Genomic DNA, 21433 nt, shown 5'->3' on the forward strand with positions numbered 1-21433 from the left:
CCAGATGGAAAGACAGTGTGATAAAGGCTCCCCGTCTCTTTTTCTCTGCATCACGATATCTTTTCCTTCTCTGTCATCATTGAGAAAGAGCATGATGAAGGATAAGCGAGTGAAAGTCTGGGGAAACTCCAAAAATACTTGTTTCCTATGACTGCTGCCAGGTATCAGGGCCGCAATAAGTCAATCAGCTCTCTCACTCTCTCTTTCTCCAACACTCTACCTCATTGTCAAGGCTGACATTGTGCTCGCTTTGGCAGAGGCTCCTAAAGGGTTTAGATTGCAGTTCCCTCTGAGTGAAAAATGGTTATTGTAGGGCACTTGGAATGAAAGAAAGATGGAGAGAGAGGAAGATCAACAAATGAAGACAGAGCTTTCAGTTTGTTGTGCAAAAGGGGGGTTTTGCTGAATGTAGTCACGTCAGCGATCATGTTTTCTAAACGTTATTCATGGGATCAGGACACCATGATGTGCTTTAGGGGGGAGTTTTGAAGGGTAGTCTCAGCCTCAGACATCACGCCAGTGAACCGTTGACTGAACGTCTGATGCGTACGACACAAAATGGGAAACACTTCAGGAATTTTGAAGTGGTCTTCTGATTAGATTCATTCTCAGGATTTCTGGGAGACGTTTGTTGCGTTCTTTAAGGTTCCACCTGGAAACGAAGCTGCCGTTATGCCAAAACTCTTCATGAAAGAAAAAAGCTGTTGTGTTTACAACTGTGACAATGAGCGCTTATCAGGATCAGCTAAATGCTAGAAGTATGTGAAGTTCACAGCACCATTGTTGCACAAACTTGCACAATGTTCTTGAATGAATTGCAATGCGGTCTGTTATCGTATAGGGGCATCGACATTATTTTCACGCCCCAAAACACGACGTCCTCTTGTTAAGGAGTCCAGACCTTCTGCCGTCAGTCAGTCTATGCGAAACTAATGTGTAATTTCATGAAAAATAGAATTTTCCTTGATGTTTTGAAATTAAACAATTTCAATAGAAAACATAATGGGGATACGAATTGTACAATGAAACTCTTGTCTAACACGACCATCTGTTGAAACTAAACTGTAAAAACGTCTTATTGTGAAATCATTAAATTATGTGGTCGGACAGTCAAATACATTAACATATGACACCTTACAGATCTATTAGTATTTACAGATCTATACGCTTTTGTTCCAGTAGCTATGTAATCAGATTTGTTCAAAAATCTTAAGAGAAGGATGGTGCAGTGCGAATCTTTTTTCTCTCTTTTTTTTATTTTATTTTTTTTAATATTTGAATACATTAATAAATTAGTTTGAACGATTTTTACACATTTGTATCTGTACACTACTTTTGTAATGGACTCTCATGCTAACAATAACAATAATAAAATTTGTTTAATGCCATACTGCCAATACTATATACACTATATACATACAGTACTGTATATGCATGCATTTCTTGGAATATGGGTTTGTTATTTGAGCCGTGCCAACTACAATATATTGAATCTGATCAGATTGAATCTGGTTGTTTTACTTGCATTTTGTATTTACATGGTAGTCTTAAATGTACAATAGCAAACATTAAAAACAGACAAAAAAACTGCCCATTTATAGTCCGAGAGTGGGTAAAACTGAATTATGTTTTTCGAAGAAACCTTTATTAACATTACAAAGAGTTATGATATGAGGCTTTAATAATTTCAAATGTTTGAAACTTGAGTCTTTTGGGCAAAACAATGTGGCTGTCAGACTGTAACTAAGACAGGTTGTACAAACAAGCCCATATTTAACTGAACACTGCCATAACAGCCACTTGCTCTTTTGGCATAAGCAAACCAGTTTTTATGTTTGGTGGAAGCTGCCCAAAAACAGAGATTAATTTGTCTTGTGTATATAGAGTGTATATATAGTTGTGGTATTTCTGTAAGAGGTTTGAGTGTTATGGGGCTGCTTTGTCTGTTTGGAGTTGTGTTTCTCATTTCTCTCCACTAGTGACCTGACATGTGAAAGAAAAGTCAGTGGTGAACCTCAGAATGTCTGAATGATACGGCACAGCCCACACGGCTTTTACACTATCATTAGAGCTGTGTAGATTAGTTTGGTTTGTGAAATGATTGTAGACTCCTGCACTTGTACAGGGTGATTTAGACTAGGATTTGTCATAGAATTATGATTGGTCAGAATCTTTCTAGTGTATGTTTGGCTTTTCTTTATTGCCATAGTGTTGTTAAATGTTAAATATAGTATATACATTTATTATTGTCATTTTGTTGAATGACTACTGATGTAAAATATTTAAATGTGTGATATTGTTCATATCATGTTATAAATATATATAACATATATGTTATAAAGATTATATTTACTCTACCGTTTTGTCATGCTTAACAAGGATGCAGTTAAGTATTTTTTGTAAAAATGTAAAAGTATTTTTTCATGTCACGTTTGATTAATGTAGCATGTCCTTGCTGAATAAAAGTCTTTATTTATTTTTAAAAAAAGTACTTATCCAAACTTTTGAATGATAGTCTACACTAATGTAATGTACTTATTTGCTGCTCAAGAACCTTTCCGATTATTTTCAATGTTGAAAACACTCTTTTTTTCAGGATTCTTTGATGAATAGAAAGTTTAAAAGAACAGCATTTATCTGAAATGGAAAGCTAAAACTAATACTTTTATTCAGCAAGGATGCATTAAATTGATCAAAAGTGACAGGACATTTATAATGTTACAAAATATTTCTATTTCAGATCAATGCTGTTCTTTCGAACTTTTTGTTCATCAAAGAATCCTGAAATCCTCAATGGTTTTCACCATTGAAAATAAGAATCAATGTTTCTTGTGTAGCAATTTAATTACCATATTAGAATGATTTTTGAACCATGTGACACTGAAGACTCAGTAATGGTGCTGAGGCTTTGCCATCACAGGAATAAATGGCTTTTTAAATTTTAAATTATAATAATATTTCACAATGTTACAGTTTTTTACTGTATTTTGGATCAAATAAATGCAGCCTTAGTGAGCAGAAGAGAATTCTTTTAAAAACATTTTAAAAAATCATACCGATACCAGATTTTTGAACGGCAATGTAGACTCACCATTACTTCATGGTTTTCTCTTACTGAATTTATTTTATTCATATGTATTCAATTTAGTAGACAGACTGAGACTGTACTTTCTCATTTACTCACAAATTCATTCTCTTTATATTTTATCTTACAGGCATGTTTGTTCAAGTGTACTATACACCGCCCACCATTATCCAAATTCAAAATATTTTCAAGATCTCTTTCTGTTTGTTTGTGACTGTAATCTCACTCTCCCACATCACTATGCTGATTTCTTTTCAGATGGCACTAGTGCCAGCCTGTAGACTCATCTCCCACACGTTGGCACCACACTTGGCTCTCCTTTTAAACATGTTTTTCTTGGACAAATTGGTGCCCCTTCTCTGTGTCTGTCCCCTTTTTCATCTCTTTTTTTTCCAATTCAGTTGCTTTTGCATGGCCTCATATTTCATTGCCGCAGAGGGTAGCGCTGCAGTGTTTATAGTGTGTGTAACGTCCTTGAAAGACTTGCGTTTACAAAGAACAAAGTGCTAGTTAAGTGCATAATGGTAAATCTTAGTGTCTGAAATGTGTCCACTTGAGTGCTTCACCTTTTGCGGGGGCACATGAACATTATTCCACCAGAAACAGTCAAGAAAAGCAGCAACCTATTTTGCGTTTCAACTTCTTTCTCGGAGGTCATCTGGTTCAATTCTTTCCGGAGCTTTCATAGTCCATTAAACCACAAAGTCTGACACCCTCAATGAGTCTTGTCAGATTTTCAGATAAAAGCTCCTTCACCCACATTGCTCAGACATCCAGTAGCCTAGTGCTACATATATCAAGTCTTCTTTAATTACGATAACCCAACAACCCTGCACACAATATATGGAAAAGACATTTTCCTGATGAGACAGCAGGATTTCGTTTTCCATTCTCCCAAACGGTCTCATTATCTGCCCACTGGGTGAAGTAATTTGTATTCATAAAGCTTAAAGACATCCATAAGTTTGAAAGGCCTAACCACCCTGTTTTCTTAAAAGCTTTTATGAGTTGAAAGAGCTGACTGCCAAGCAGCTGATAAAATGAAATTTGCTGAGTTAGACTGAGATATTATTTTCCCCCGTGTAATCATTTGTTATTATGGCTATATACCTCAAGTCTTAATTAATATTGCAGCTTGGAGTGGATTATTAGGCATGCAATGACATTGAGACATGTTTTATTTCACAATAACTAAAATAATGCAGAGTATCTTCAAAAAAACACTCTTTTATAGGGTTCGTTCACCCAAAAATGAAATTGATGTCATTAATGACTCACCCTCATGTCTGTCCAAGCCCGTAAGACGTCCGTTCATCTTCAGAACACAGTTTAAGATATTTTAGATTTAGTCCGAGTTTTCCCTCCATTGAAAATGTGTACGGTATACTGTCCTTGTCCAGAAAGGAAATGCAGACATCAAAGTAGCCCATGTGACATCAGTGGGTTAGTTAGAATGGTTTTGAAGCATTGAAAATACATTTTGGTCCAAAAATGACGAAAACTATGAGTTTATTCAACCACGTTCACGAGTCCGTAGTGACGCTGATGGTGTAAGATGCAGCTGTATCTGTTGTATTCGAGTTCAAATAAATATGGCTGGGCAAAAAAATGCTAGTCTTCCTGTGTCGAAATCCTTAGATATGTTTGGGAATTGTGTCCGTCGCCCTCAGACTGTAAACGAAGCTCGGACGCACCACATAACACAACAGCAGCGTCTTACGTCAGCAGTGTCACTGAACGCAGATTGACAACAGAACACAGAAGAGAATACAATGCTAAATAAAGTCGTAGTTTTTGTTATTTTTGGACCAAAATGTATTTTCGATGCTTCAAAACATTCTAAATACCCCACTAATGTCACATGGACCACTTTGATGATGTCTTTATTTCCTTTCTGGACAAGGACAGTATGCCGTGTAAACATTTTCAATGGAGGGACAGAAAACTCTCGGACTAAATCTAAAATATCTTAAACTGTGTTTTGAAGATGAACGGAGGTCTTACGGGCTTGAAATGACATGAGGGTGAGTCATAAATGAATTTTGGGTCAACTAACCCTTTAATCCTTGGTGAAAAAGGTGTAAAATATCAAAATATAAATTGTTAGACTTTTTTTTTTTAATCCCACATAAATGTAGACAAGCTGTAACGTGTTACTTTTGTTGTTTTAATCATGAACCAAATCCTATAATTATTGCGTTTTTATGAACCATCAGGTCGGCCTCTGGTAGCCACACTTTAAAGTTTTAAAATAGCCTATGTATTTTAAAACCTTTCAGAGCATACGGTGCTGTTCCTCAGCGACCTGACATGGTGACCCTCCGGTCTGACTCACACATTTATTTTGACTGACTAGTGATAGAAAATCTGAGTGTGTTTTGATCCAGGACTCTCTTCTAGTGAGATCGGTGCTGTTTGACATTCCTCTATTCTTGTATTTGAATACCCCCTCATTGCTCCGCTCACAGGGTTTCTCTCATCCCATCAACCCGATCTTTTATCCACCCCTATAATAACTCAAACACAAGGCCATGTGGATGTTCTGGTGAAGTGGCTGCAGAAGATAAAACTCTGATCTGTGGGAAGAGAATAGAGGGAGGGAATGTGGGCATCCATTTAAGTCTCTCTCACCCACCTCTCACTGGTCTGGTCTGCTTCTTGTCAGTGAAAATGAGTGTTTGGAGAGTGTTTGTATGTGTCTGTGTGGTAGTGGGGACAGCCGAGTGATAATATTGAGTCTAATTATTTTCATTAGATGGAAACAGACAGGCAAATGGGACAAACAGGAGTGGCAAGGTGTTGATATGCTGTCCTGTCAGGTCTGAATGGATGAAGCTTCTTTTAGCAAGAATGTTAAAGGTCTGAAGGGCAGGAAGATTTAGTTCTGCTGGCTGAAACTGAACGCTCTTTTGCAGTAGCGCTATCACACGCTCCATAAACAGCCTTTGTGAGTGACTCTTGAACTTCAGGGAAAGAGAAAAAATGCCTTGAAGTGAGAGGCTGTGTTTGTGTATAGATATTGGACTTTCTTTCTTCTGAGTAACACAAAGGAAGATGATGAAACACTGAAGAGTTCTTCTGTTTTTGTACATTAAAAATATTGGGATCAGTAAGATTTTTTCCTTTTTTTGAGAGAATGTATTACATTTGACAGTAAAGACTATTATGATGTTACAAAAACACTGTCATGTGAACCACAGAATCATGAAAAAATGGGGTAGTGGCGCAGTGGATAAGACGCATGCCTTTGGTGTGAGAGACCCGGGTTCGAATCCACTGTGAGACACCAATGTGTCTCTGAGCAAGATACAAAACCCCAGAGCGAATTGTAAGTTGCTTTGGATAAAAGCATCAGCTAAATGAATAAATGTAACTGTAAAAAGAAAATTATCACGGTTTCCACAAAAATATTAAGCTACACAACCATTTTCAGCTGATAATATTTAGAAATGTTTCTTGAGAACCAAATCAGCATATTAGAATGATTTCTGAAGGATCATGTGACCCTTTTAAAAAAAATTCCATTTTTAAATAATAACATACTGTGCATTTTCAAGGATATTAAAATAGATAACATTTTAAATTGTAAAACTATTTCACAATATTACAGTTTTAACTGTATATCTAATAACTGTTTATACGATAAATACAGCCTTGGTAAGCATACTGTAAAAAATCTTACTTTACACAGTCTACATACAAAGAAGTTTAGTGGGGTTCAAAACAACATTTACCCCACTATATTCATTGAATGAACACACACAAAAAAACTGGACGGCAGAACTGATTGGAGACTCAGGTGGGAATTAGATAATGAGGTCAACAGGCTTGCAGAACATCTTCAGACTGCCATGTGCAATGAAAGATAATTCAGTATGGATGTCTGCATAATAAATAAATGTAACTAATGTAAACCATTTTAGTCAATGCAGGTACACAATTAAAATAACTGACCATTTAATATCAAACATCAGGGTTTATTTTTTAATTCAGATGTAGTAAACTGTTGAGTATCTCCGCTGACCACTGTTGACCATTAACCACATCAGATGTGCATACCAGGGTCAAGTAAGCCACAAAAGATGACACCGCAGGAGTGTCCTTTGTCTCTGAAAACCTGACCGTGCCCGTCCACCTGAGATGCTGGCCAGATGCAGACGTAAAGTAGAACAAGAAGAGCAAGACAAAGATAAAGAGAAGAAGGTTAGATGAGGTTAGATGAGAGATAATTACACCTGTCTAGATAACACTGAGAGCAAGAACCTGCATGTGTGTGTTCTGATGGCAGAAAAAGTGAAAAGAGATAAGAAGCTTGTCCCAGTGATAACAAGAGCTCTTCTCACACACATACATAGATCTTGGCAAACAGCAGTTCATTCAGCTCCCAGCGTTTACAACCTCAGTATTGTCGTCTTGTTCCTACTCCTCTCTGTGTGCCTGTCATTCAGTCATGTATTGTATTCTGTAGTAGGCATCTAGTATGCTTCTGATCTTTTTCTATGCAGGTGTCTATGCTCATCATGGTCCTGGCAGGTGTTATTTTAGTGTAAGGCTGGAAGCTCTGAATTCAAGCACACGGTTCAGATGAGGTGTCAAAATTCCTGCACGCAAACTCTGTAAGAATGTACGTGTGTGAGACTGTGCAAATGTGTGTGTGCCATCTCAAGGGGTCTCTGTTTTGACATTTCACATTAACTAGCCATTAGGGATGGTAAAAGATATTAAACAATCTGAATTGGATGATTGTTGCTGTATGGTTAAGGTTCTCGCCTGCAAACTCAAAGATTACAGGCTCAATGACAGGATGAGCTCAGAATATGGCTACATCAGCTTTTTTACGTCCTGGTTGTGGTACAATTAGTGTTTTTTTCAAGTCACTTGAAAACCATCTGCTGAATGATCTAACTAACTAATAAAACGAATCAGTCAGCCCAAAGTCACCAATTCCTCACAATTTAGTTTAGTTAAATGTCTGTCAAACTCATTAAACCTAATGAGAAAATACCTTTCACTGTAACCTCTGACCTTTAGACATTTCTAATCCAGAGAAATGCGCAGAATGTACAGCACCCAAAAATCCGTTCAGGACAGGATTAGAATAGAAGCCGCACGTCTTTGTTTCAAGCAATTTAATGTCTTGCCCTTGTGTGTGAGTGTTTAAATAGGTTTCAACGGAGTTAAACACAAGGAAACATTGAGGTATGATTGCTCACGTGACTTACTTTGGGAAGCCACAACCACAAAGGACAGTGCAACTGCTTCTGTAATGGTCGATGGCCACCCTGAAGTTCACTGACCACTTAGACTCACTTTAACTCTGACTTTGAAACTAATTATATATACTGGCACGCACACATGCACAGACACACTAAATGCCTTTGGCTGACTGTGTGAGTGGGGAACAATTCTTCTTGAGCTTATTGTGCAAGTTTAAGCTTTGGCGTTTATATCATTACAATATGAAAGGTTCTGTTTTAAGAAGGTATTTTAAACGAAGTAATAGTGATTTTTGACTGGATGTTATAAGTGAGGGTTTTTGGGTGTCTGAAGAAAGAGGCAAAGTGAGAATTATTTGCTGGTTATTGTTACTACTACCTTGATCAAATCATGCTAAGATGGCATTTGCAGAAAGAAAGGGAATAACTGACACAATAAATAAAAGTTATGGGTGTTCTGAAGCTATTACAGCACTTTTATGTCATTAGATTATAATATAAGCCCTATTTATCACTGCTTTCAAAAACATCCATCCTTTTTAGTCACAACAAAGAGCATCTGTTTGCAAGACGGCTGGCTTGTTGTCTGTACAGTATCAGTTTTGATACTACACTGTGGTTGGTTAAATGTCTGTTCTTTTTCAAAGTTCTTTGTATTACTATTGCTGTTTATCTCCATCTGCCGTTTTGTATAAGAGACTGTACATTATCCAGAGGGACTAATAACCGAAAGCTTTCCAAATCTTCCAGACAGTTTTCTCGTCTCGTTTCGAATGATTGTGGAATTCTACATTTCTACAGGGATTGTGTTTTGAGAGTGTTTTCCCCGTACACGTCGAGGTCAGATATTTTATCTTTGCATTAAAATCCCTTTTGACCTCTGGGCCTCTCGTTTAGGCCTACGCTTGCCGACTAGAAGACAACGTTTCCGAACTCTTCTAAAGCAGATTGTCAAAATTCCATCCTGTGTGTCCAACTTTTTTGTAAAGGAAATGATCTGAAATTGTGAGACAGGGTTTTTTTTTTTTTAGAGGTCGATGCCAAAAATTGGATCATACACTCAGACACAGTTCAGTGAGAGAACCTGGCCTAAAATGGCCTAAGGAAAAGGTATTCTTTCAAAGAGTGAAATGAGTCAGAATAAAGTTTGATGAGTATGAGTGTGTTCATAAGCACATTAATGTGGGTTTATGATCTGTGATTGAGACAGGAGATGCTGCGAGGAATATTGGACTGAGCATTTAGTGCTGTACCGTCATAATGATATAGTTCCTGGGCTTGACGTAATTGTTATAGGGTTGCCATAGCAACAGTGTTTAGTTGACCTCAAAATGTTTATGTTATTTTTGGGGGGTTAAAGGTGGGATGAGATTTGGCCATCTGTGCTGCGCTCATACAGCCTGAAGGTCTTGTTAAAAGTCATGCTGTACTTGCAATGCAGCTGGTGGCCAAAAATACTTTGCGAAAATGGTCTGAACTGTGAGCTAACTCAATAAAACCTCTGCTGAATCTAACAACACAGGCATTAGATTTAGTGGAATCATTTTGGTTGAGATCTTTTTTTCTTATGGAACACGCAAGTCCCTCAGAGGATCTGAGTCTGTGTCATTTTTAGACTGTCTGTTTTGGCGAGTGGTTTTTTTAGGACGTGCCACATTAATTAATAGTGTTTCTGACCTCGATCTTCACATAAACCACAAAATCTCTTTCTTTTCTCTTCTTCAATTATAACAATAAGCCTCTTGAGGATATGTGTCACAGTGATGGGTGTGTTTATTTTGGCATTCTAAAATCCCTGAATAAATCATTTTATACCATGGTCTGGGTGATTACTCGATTCTGATTGGCTGCAAGGTGTCCGTTAAAAAGTGATAGAGGACACCTAGTAAAGTAGTTCTGGTGAAACTGCCTGTTTACCATTTACAACAGCTGTGAGTAACCATAGCAACAGGCAGTCAAAGTATCCGTTAACAATTTGCTCTATCAAAACAAATATCTAACGTTAGTTAGATATTACATAGCCTACTAATACAACAATGAGCAACTTCATTATTTCATCTTCAGTCTCTCACGGACTGACGGAGCCCAGTAAGCCCACAGACTGCTCTCGCATCGATGGCCTTTCACCGACATTATTTGACGGATCTCCAGTCCAGCGTCGGAGAGTCGACATACAGCGGTGCTTCGGTGCTGTGGTTAGTGTAGACTAGTGTAACACATAGTGTTTTATGTGTAATAAAAAAATAACTATGCCTACCTTGTGTTTCATGAAAAAAAAAAATGAATTTTTGAACCTGAAGGGTTCTACAAGCTGAACGGACTATAAATATCTCAAGTTGCTAAATAAATAGTTATTATTTGAAAAAAAAACTAGATTTAGCCTAATTAAAATATAAACTAATGTTTTACAAATGTTTTAATTGGCAAGTGACCATGGTATAATGCAAGTGACCATGGCTTCGGCGGAGGCAAACGTCCTCCGCTGCGCGTCGGCCGGTTCACGCCTCGCCGTCGTCCATTAAAACCTGACAATGGACACCTCATCGGGCATTAACCCTTACATAACGTACAACCTCAAGTGCATGGCTTATTGCTTATACATAACTAATATGGCAGCAATATATTGTGCATTCCTAGGTTATTCAAAATTAATTTAAAAAATCATAATAGAATATTGCAATATATTACAATATTACACTGCTTATTAAACATTGTTACGTGTGTGTTCATAAGCCTGTTCATAAAACTGTTCTTTATGCAACTTAAATAGAATTACTATTTCTGGCACAATAGAACAAATACAGCTCTTTCTTCTCATTTAAAGTCTGTATTGGTGGTACTTGCTACTTTTAGGCTCTCATTCACTTATTTAAGGACCTGTTCTTTGATGCCTCTGCTAATTTCTTGCGCGCTAAGGAGCTGATTTTGTGAGGTCCTATTTGTGGCAGGCGTTGTTTTCCTGTGCTTGTTTTGTGAATCTCTTGTGGTGGCGTGTCCGCCGAGCTGAGAGGTTTTTAACGACTGTTGAGTGTTTGGAGTGGTTGGTGTGGGTAGCCAAGATGATCCCCTCCCTGCCTGTCTCGCTCACAAACAACATTCTGTGGTTCAGACAGACCGTTTTTCAGTAGCGCCCACTGTTTTTTCTTTTAGGAGGCGATTGGAAGGAAAGGAGGTGTCGGCTACTGAATTGCGGAAGTGAAAGGGTTCAAGGAAATTGTGCGAGACAAGTAGGGCACAAGTGAGATGAAGCGATGCGGGTCTGACAAGAGGTCAGCAGAGGTCACGAGACAAAGAGATGAAAGGGGATTGTGTTTTAAGATGGGAAGCTGTTTTGAGTTTCTACCTTATAAATAAGGACAAGTGGGCCAGCCTTCGTTCTGTTTAACATCTGTTTTCTTAGTGTGGGAGGAAGTGTCAAAGAACGAAGAGGCGGATCTGCGGTGTGAACGTCTCAACGCAGGAGCTTATACGGTACTGGTCTGTGGCCTACATGGTTACACATGCTCCCAGGGCTTGTTTAAGATCTTCCACAGACACCACATGACCGTTTGTCTCCGGTAGAAAAGTGTTTCCATCTTGTACTCTTCAATATGTGTTTCCACACAGAGGCCAAAAGATATCAAAGCAGATGGAGGGCAGCCTCCACTTCTAGAGTCATTTTCTCAGATATTTATAAGAGAAGAAGCTTTTAGTGGTTTAAAATCTGACACTGTTATTCAGGAAACCACTTTTTAGACACCATTGATTAGTGGTGCTTACTAAAGCAAGTGGTCAATTAGACTTGGGCCTGTAGGCAACCACCTAGCAATCTCCCAGAGCACTTTAGCAACCATCTTACATAGACAAAAGCAACAAAAATACAGTTATTTGAATTTCCATGGATTTTAAATGTACTTTTTTACGTAACAATTGATAGTAGCTCTGAATACTGTTTGCAGCCACAATTGAAATGCAGTACAATTTCAAGAATTGGATTAGAATATAAATGGGGCATGACCCTGACTGTCAGGCAACATATTAACTACCACTCCAAACACCTTTATTAACTGGATTTTCCTTTTGTTTTCGGAGTTTATAGCCTTCATTTCTTAATTGTGTCATAAGTTGAAATGGTTCACTTTGTTGAAGGTGTGTGCCAGAAATATTTGCTGTTGCTCTAGGGTTGGAGTGAAACACTTTTAAGGTTAAAAAGTCTTATATCCAATATATAAGTCTTATAGTCTGGACTGAGGGGAAATCTAGGCCTACAGTATAGCAAATAGCGAGAAAATAAGAGATAGTTTTCTTTTCCTGTAAAAGATTAAAGGCTTTCTGCAAGTGCACATCTGGATGCTTATGACAGGCACACATTTAGAGGAGGGGCGATTAAGTGACGCAGGTTGAGTAGCTGTTGTCGTCCCGCTGACTGAGAAACACTCATGTCTGCAAACTTTAGTTCTTTAGTAGGCCTACTGCTGCTGTGATGGCATGTACAGAAGGGTCCAAAAAGTTGCGGGAGTCAAAAAATTTTAAATCTGAAAACAAGTTGTTTATTTATTTCATTTTTTAAAGAAAAGAAAAAAAAAACAAATTTTACCCAAAAATGAATATTTTAAAAAATATTATAAATTCTTCACTATTTATAGGTCATTAAAGGGTTAGTTCACCCAAAAATATAAGATATTAAGATCGCTCCTGCATACTATTCCATAGGCTTCTCTTGCTGGCATCGAAAAGTCATTAAAGACATCGTTAAAATAGTCCAAGTGACTACAGGGGCTCAATTTTAACTTTATCAAACGACGAGAATACTTTCTTTGTATATAGAATACTTTCTTCTCTTTGTTTGTGCGCAAAAACAAACAAAAATAACGACTTTATTTCAACTATTCACTTCCTTCTCCATGGGCCTCTAGTCAGTTAACGTAGTGTGATTGCGTAAAGCTAGGTCACACGTAGGCTCACTATTGGCCGACGCTGGTCATGTGTGTGATGCGTGTGACGTACAATAACAGAAGCTTACGCTATTAAACTAGTAACCTGACTCGCGCAGAGGGAGAAATAAACAAATAGTTGAAATAAAGTCGTTATTTTTGTTGTTTTTTTGCGCACAAAAGTGTTCTCGTCGTTTGATAAACTTAAGATTGAGCCCCTGTAGTCACTTGGACTATTTTAACGATGTCTTTAATGACTTTTCGAGGACAGCAAGTCATTCCCTCAAGAAGCCTATGGACTGTATGCAGGAGCGATCTTAATATCTTAAATATCTTAATTTGTGTTCATAAGACGAACGAAGGTCTTACGGGGTTGGAACAACATGAGGGAGAGTAAATACTGACAGAATATTCATTTTTGGGTGAACCAACCCTTTAAATACGAGACAAATTATTAGTGGCTCTTTCTGCAGGTTACCAAACACTGCTACTGTGTGTTCCTTAGAGACTCCACAACAGTTGTACTGCAGCTCTGTGTGGAACTATTTTCGGCTATATCCGCTTGTGACATAATGAAGACTGTTTCCGGGAACAAGTCTCTACTCCGTTTCAAGTGTGAATACCATCTCAACAGCCGTTTATGAGCACTGTTTACCTTTAAAAGTGGCATATTAGGCTTTAGTATGTAATGCATCTGTTTGCGCAAACAATCAACAAAGTTACAAATCTCAGTGGCTCCCAAAATGCAATTACTATCTAAATGAGAACTGAGATCAAGATCTGCCCAAAATGCCTCGATCGAAGTCCAAATATAACTTCCTCAATCTACGTCACTATTAGCATAACATCTGTCCAAAGATAGAAGATGAGGTTTCAGTGAATTGTTATGTTGTCATCATGTCACGGAGATGCTCTGTTTGGATGCAAATGCAAAACTGCTTTTTCTTTCAGAGGTTCTTTAGAGAGTTAAGATTTATTTATAAAGCTGTTCTTGTGCAGTACAACCCAAAAGTTTGCTTGGGCACAGCACAATTTCCAGAGGACAGCTTCCTGAACCTGGTAGAGTTTATATATACAAAGACAACTTACCACTGTGAAACGTTATGCTCAATATCAATTGGCTTGATCGTCTGCATTTTTAGAACTCGATTTTCCAACTCGGGCTCGAACTGATATCTGATGACCTTACGAACTGATATTAAACTGACGACATTATTATTAACTGTGTTTACAAATGCTTTAGATTAGAAGCTCATATGGTAAGGGATGTTACATTTACGACACACGCTTGAGGTGTTTGACCAATCACAACGCAATGGGTCAGCTGGCCAATCAGAGAACTCTGAGCTTTTTGGAAGGAGGAGCTTTGTAGAATTTTTTTATTTTTTTTGCAGATCATTTCAGACAGACTAGGAATAGAGGAGCTACAATAATGTACAATATGTGAAAAATAATGTGGGTTTTGTTGAGCATGTTAACCTATTCTGTTACGCCCAATACCAAAAATAAAAAAAGTTTTAAAATCGCATCATATTTTACGCTAAGCATTTAAAAAAATATAACGGTTAGAATCATGATTTTGTTTAGATGTATACAGCACAACATGAGTTTTTTTTTTTTTAAATTACTCAATATTTAATTCTTGTTAAATGAATTGTTTTATAAAAGCAGTATTTCGCTGGCAATCGTGCTGATTTTTCTGAATATCAGCATGGCTGTGTCATTACAGCCTTGTGATTATTGCTTATGCTTCAATACATTTTCAATTAAAATTTTCGCTCAAATTGTTATGCTGGTGTTAAATTATTAGTGCTTTCAGACTTCTGGACCCCACTGCATATAAACAATCAAGTTGTCGCTTACTGTCTTTCTATAGTTTTGTGCAGCAATTGCATTACCGTTAGTTGAAGTCAGACTAGGTCTTGATTAAACGTGACGTGTCTGTAAGTGTGTGAAGCCAGACTAAAGTGTGTTTGTGTGATCATGAGGGATTGTTGACTGATGAGGTGAGACGTATGTATATTATGTAGGAGGTGAGTTCGCCCCCCTCCTCTTCATTTTCATCCGTCACTCCCTCTCTCTGTCTGTTCTAGCTTGGCTTTGGTCTGTTCCAAGACCTCCAAGGCTGCACCATGTAGTCATTATGTTTTTTGGGCAGGTGTGGGCTGCTTTTTGCAAATACATCTGTTTTTGGTCTAAAAGGGACATTTCTGTCATTATTTACCTACCGTCGTCTTGTCATTCTAAACTTATGTCTTTCTTTTCTTGTGGAAAACAACAAAAGTTGCTTTTTTTTGTTCATACAGTGAATATCACTGGGGTCTAATTTTGTTTTGTACCATATTTACTTTCATTGTATAGACAAAAACATTCTTTATAATATATTTTGTGTTCTGCAGGTGAAAGAAAGTACAGTAAGGGACGGGATGTCTCTTGAAGTTGTGGGTTAATGTCCATATGGCTCGAGGTTGATTATGAACATCAGCGGTCCCTTTTGACCTTGAGCTATATGGGCACTTATTCTGAAGAGCTCAGAAACAATGTAGTCTGTGTTTAACAGAGACAGAGAGAGAGAGAGAGATAAGGTCTCCACTCTATCTTAAAACACAGAGTGCTTTCTCAGCACAAGCGACTCCCTGTAGACTTGACATTCTATAGGGCAGATCTTATAAAAAAAAGAGCGACCATGACTTAAACTTCTCCATCCCACACACACACACACCCTCATGCAGACATACACACCCACCTGACCTGCTTTCATCACTTCCACCTGGTCTCTAATGAGCTTGTGGTGCTGAGGGCAGCAGTCTTCTGACAGAGATGGATGGAGACTTCTTATTTTCCCTGTTATTTCTCCACGTACGTCTACAGCTGTGTGCTCGGCCAGCCTCAATTTAATCAGGTTAAATAAAGCCTCAGTTTAGTTTGAAGCTAGTTGTACTCTAAACCTATAATAGCGCACAAAACCCAGATGTTTAGTCATCACGGCAAAGTGTTGTCTTTGTAAAATTGTTTTTTTTCTTTCTAAATTTAAATGTATAGTTTTGGGATGTATTATTTAATAATTATGTTGTTTTCTTTACATAGAACATTTTTGAATAAAACTGAAAAATTATGATTTTATTTATCACAATTATAAAAGAAAAAGAAACTCCAAGACCTTTGTTTGGAATATAGGAAATCCTTGTTAGGACTTGGGTTAGTGGATTTCCCCCCATTCTTATCCGCCTATGATTTTCCTGTTATTTTAGTTGTTAATGGTTAAGATTAGGTTTAGAATTGGGGATCACTTCTCTAGAGGATGAACTTTCTGTGCCGTCCTGTGACAAAGTGTGCCTTGGTTTATTTTTATTTTGAGAGGAGTATTAAGGGCTGACCTTGGGCCATTATTAAATTCAGGGCTGAGCAAGGAACAATATTCTTGTGAGTTATTGTGGCCCTGTGCATAGGCTACCTATAATTCTCCAGGCACACACCTCTGTTTCCTCAGCTGCTTCCAGTGTTGTAGTACTCGAGACTCAGACTTGTCTCGGACTCGATCTCGAGACCATATTTTAATGGTCTTGGTCTTGTCATGGACTCGTGTCCATTTGGACTCGGAATTGACTCGTACTCGAACATTTTTTTTTTTTAGGACTCGAGTCCACTCGAGTTCAATTAAAAATATTTTTCATGATTATTAATGTATGTTAATAAAATATTTCTTTAAATTGATTGACACGCCCAGTGATTGGTGATTTTCTAGTGCGCAACTGCGCATGACGAATTGTAATAAAATTACTTTTAACAGCACCTACTATGTGGCCTTTTTACCCTAAACTGATCATATTTTTTAAACTCTAAGTAAATTCAGTAAAAAAAAAAAAATTCTCTAAGTAAATAAAAGTAAATTAGGTAATCAACCCTCACTGGTCTCCGTCTCGACTCGGACTCGACCGTCTCTGGTCTCGGACTCGACTCGGACTCGACTCTCTCTGGTCTTGGTGTCGACTCGGACTCGAGTGAGGTGGTCTCGACTACAACACTGGCTGCTTCTATGAAAGATCAATAATGTCATCATCCCAATGCTCTTAACCTGAGCCTGAAGAGAATAATCTCTGTATGATGACTGTATTTCTGTCCAGTGATTAGAAAGATGAAGACTCAGCTGTATGACATTAGTACAACAGTTGGTTTAATGTGTAATGGACAGTTTATCAAAATAAGTGCACCCACACTTAACTAAACACATGTGTAGTAGTCCCACACAATGCAACATAACTCAGGCCTCAGACACACACATATACACACACACACACACACACACAGACACAAACGCTAGGCGCTTCCTTCCACGAACTTCTCTAATTGTATATAAGCTGATAAACAGGAAAACCTCTCAGGATAAATACTCCCACACTTCATGCTGTTCCTGGAGGCAAAAAGAGAATCAACTGTGTTTTTTCAGCCCTGGGGATACTTTCCCCTCTGTGATATTTTAGTCAAATGAACTTGCTGATAACCCCATCCAGCCTTTCCCCAAGCATCTTAACAGGAAGTGACCTCGCAATGGTGTTAACCCTTGAACTATCTAGCATACAGGCACGCACACACACATTCACGCGCCTCTTCTGACCTCTCAGAGCTTAGAGAGTTAGATTTTATTACATGCTCTGATGTCACCATCCCCTCTGCTCCTTTAAGACTCAGAGGAAACCTAGTTATTAAAAAGCAGCTGATAAAATCGACGGCTGCTCCCACCTTGTGTACATCCACAGACACTCAGTGGTCAGAGGTCAATCTCTCACACATTTGCAGGTTGACGTGACTCTTGGCACTCATAAGGTGAAGTATATAATTAATAGTCCAAGGGATATTGCAAATCTAGGGGTGGATGGACAGTATTGTTATGATGAATGTAAACTTTGAGTAAAATATACTGATTAATCTCCTAAATGTAATAAGTAGATGAATGGAGATTTAAATATGCATGTATATCAGGGGTGTCCAAACTCTGTTCTGGAGGGCCTGCAGAGTTTAGATCCAACTTGCCTCAACACACTTATTTTCTAGGATGGCTAGTAAGACATTGATTAGCTGGTTCATGTGTGTTTAATTAGGATTTAAGCTAAACTTTGCAGGACGGTGGCTTTCCAGGAGCAGGACTGGACACCCTGATGTATATCATTGAATTGGGTTGGGTTTACATTTAAAAATAGATTTAGGTTTGTTTTTAAAGGATATAAGACAAAATGAAAATTAGGTCATCATCTACTCATCCCTGTCTCATTTGTAATCCACAGGCAATAGAAGATGTTTTGTGGAACAGCAGGTTGTTCTTTTTCATAAAAAAACACCCTAAAGTAAATCAAAACTGGTGCATTTTTTTTTGTCTTTTTTGGACAAAGGTTTGACTGCCCCTGTGGTCCCTACATGCATTTGGTATATGGAAAAGAGCAGTGTGAACAATTTTGGGGTGAATTATCCATCCAATGTCATTGCTGGGGGAGATGGAAGGTTGTTAGCATTTAGATGTGGTTAAGATGGTTTTTTTGTGTAGAGTTGCTTTTGGTATAAGACTTGCCCTGATTAGAGCGGTGGAAAAGTCTATATTTTAAGGCCATTTGGAACAAAACAACCATTAGAGCAGTGCATTATGGGAAATTTACTTTCTGTCTCCTCTATACACACAAAAAGTAAATCAAAAGAGGTTGCTGAAGGGAACATTTACCTCATGTTTCATGGTTTAACTGCAGAACTGTAACCATCCCCTTCTGAACCGCTGGTGAGGTTTATTTAACACAAAACATTTTGTCTACCGCTTCGAATTCTGTTTTGATGTACCCACCAAGACTGGCAGCCTAACCCTATTGAAAAAAAGTGTTCAATTTTTCTTTTCCATTGCGGTATTTTTCTAACATCCTGACTTGGTCATATGACCCCATTACCTTTTCACTATGAGAATCCAAGACCAAGATTCTTTTACCAGGCCTGAGAACACGGCAGGTGCCACTTCATTGGTTCTGGTCCTGCTGCTGCTGTGGTTTAGCTACATCAGGCCGGCCGAGCAGACTTCCTGTCCCTTGCCAGTAATGAAGCTCTGAACTGGGTCAGTTGTTTATGTCTGGAGCACCTGAGCTTGCCACAGACTGCCTTAGACGTTTGCTGAAGTAATCTGAATCAGGTCAGTCCAGGGAGCATTAAAACTTCTCTCTACTTTGAAAAAAAAAATAGATAGAAGAAGAGAAAGAAAGAGAGGAGTTGGGGAATATGAATTGAGGTTATTTGAACGGCACAAGGAAACCATTGTTTTTAAATTCAACCTCAATCTTCTTCTGTCTGCCAAGTAACCTTGTCCTCTTCAAGATCACAATGAAGATAGAGAAAAACTGTCATAAAATGATTTGATTTAAGCCTAAATTAAACATATAATACCCAAAGATTAGTTTCTCTTCTGGAAAGCGATTCCAGGTTTCTCCCTCCACATTTGTATCCTGTTCAGCCCACCCCTGTGGACCCTTCCTTTCCCTCGTGCCAGGGTTCTGTGTGGGCTTACCTGTCAGGGAGGCCCCTCTGTGCCTTTCCTGCAGATATGAAGCAGCATTATTAGTGCTTTTCAGAGCGTAACTATCCCTATGCAGAGCCAAAGCCATGAGTTAAATACATACTGCCTCTTGGCTTCAAATTTGATCTGGACAGAGAGATTCTGGGAAAAAAAATAGAAGTTGGTCTCTAACTGTAACCGTTGATCTGTATTCTTTGTTTGGGTGGGTTTGCTCTATGGCTCTGTTTCTGGTTGTGAAACAAAATGTACTGTTTAAAAGTTTGGTGTCTTTTAAAGATTTGAAAACTTTTATTTAACCCTGTCACGCATACGATCACACCGGTGTGATCAGTCTTGGCTGGTCTCTGGAGCGGACGATCACACCGGTGTGATTAGAACGGTCAGTGCATCACGTCAGCAACTGCTAAATTCAAACTTGCTGGCGCTGAGCCAGAGACGGACGCCCTCAGTGCTGTCATATATCACAACTATTGAGTGTTTTCAACCACATAATGTTTATTTTAGGTTTCAGACATTTAAATACACATAAGTACTAACAAAACAATGATTCTGAGTTTGTAAAATACACACTGATGTCTATGGAAGCGGTAATAATAATCCTTTCAATTATAATAAGACGACACGTTTTATTTATATCAGATACACATTGTGTAAGTAGCTTAACATTTGACCCTATTCTTCTCCCAGTTCACTGGCCACTTACTTTCATGTATTTCGTGAGAAGTGGAGGAATTGACGTGTTGTAATCCAACAGATCCGATTCTCTGAACTATAAAACAAACTAAAATGGCGCCGCCCATTGTGCATACATACAGCTCAACTAACTCGATCATTATAAAGATGTTTAAACAACAAAACCCATTCACTTGCACATATTTGACAATCGGAATATCAGTGTTTTATGTTATAGCTAATACATTTGTGAATATTTTTAATAAAAAAGGAAAAATGACATAAAAGCAGATTATCATTCATTCAGCACTGTGTTGTTGTGCTGTGTCATGTGACCAGGAATGGCGCTCACCATGGAAACATTAAAGTGCCGTGTTCTAAATAACGGTCGCCTTGAAGAACTCACGCTGGGGCGTCAGTTAGAATATTTTACATTTGCGTGTGAAAGGGTTAATCAGAAATACAGTAAAACCTTTTTTTTCTAAAAGCGTTTTTTGCATCATTACTCGATTCTTGTCACATGATCAAGCAGAAATCATTCTAATATGCTGATTTGGTGCATTTCTTATGTTGTATTTACACGTCACTTTTAGTTTAAAAGAATGTTAGTGTTAGTTAAAGTGTTAGTTTAAAAAAATGTCACTACTGTACAATTAATAGTATCAAATTGCTTCCTGTCTTCATCTTTCCAATTGATTCTCTTTATGCAGGATCATCAAGTAACCTGGTCGCCCAGGAGGCTGTAAGGAAACAGCCTACATTTCTGAAACATGCTGCTAAAACAGGAGAACAGATCTCAAGTAAGGATCAAACCTCTAATTTCTTTTATCAACTCAAAATATGCTCCACTTCAGCAATGGAAAGCCCAAAAAAGACAAAAGTGTCATCAAACACCTTTAAAGCAACTTGTCCATCTGGAACTGTTATAAATTGTACCCTAGGCCATTTGTTGTAAGACTTAATGATGCAGCTTGTAACAGTAAACAGTCCACCTGTGTTGGCC

The 21433-nt window shown here is 38.1% G+C and overlaps 1 protein-coding gene across 2 annotated transcripts in view; it reads left to right on the forward strand.

Moving 5' to 3' along the window:
- emid1 (EMI domain containing 1) overlaps positions 1–21433 on the forward strand; it is a 69907-nt gene that overhangs the window by 26669 nt on the left and 21805 nt on the right. For both annotated transcript variants that reach the window (XM_039659808.2, XM_039659810.2), the window contains exon 5: positions 21141–21230. In XM_039659808.2, coding sequence (XP_039515742.2) covers positions 21141–21230 — 90 coding nt within the window. The remainder of the gene's footprint in view (positions 1–21140; positions 21231–21433) is intronic.

This window comes from Pimephales promelas, chromosome 4, assembly GCF_988280905.1.
Source record: "Pimephales promelas chromosome 4, fPimPro1.hap1.1, whole genome shotgun sequence".
In the NCBI taxonomy this organism is placed as follows: domain Eukaryota; kingdom Metazoa; phylum Chordata; class Actinopteri; order Cypriniformes; family Leuciscidae; genus Pimephales; species Pimephales promelas.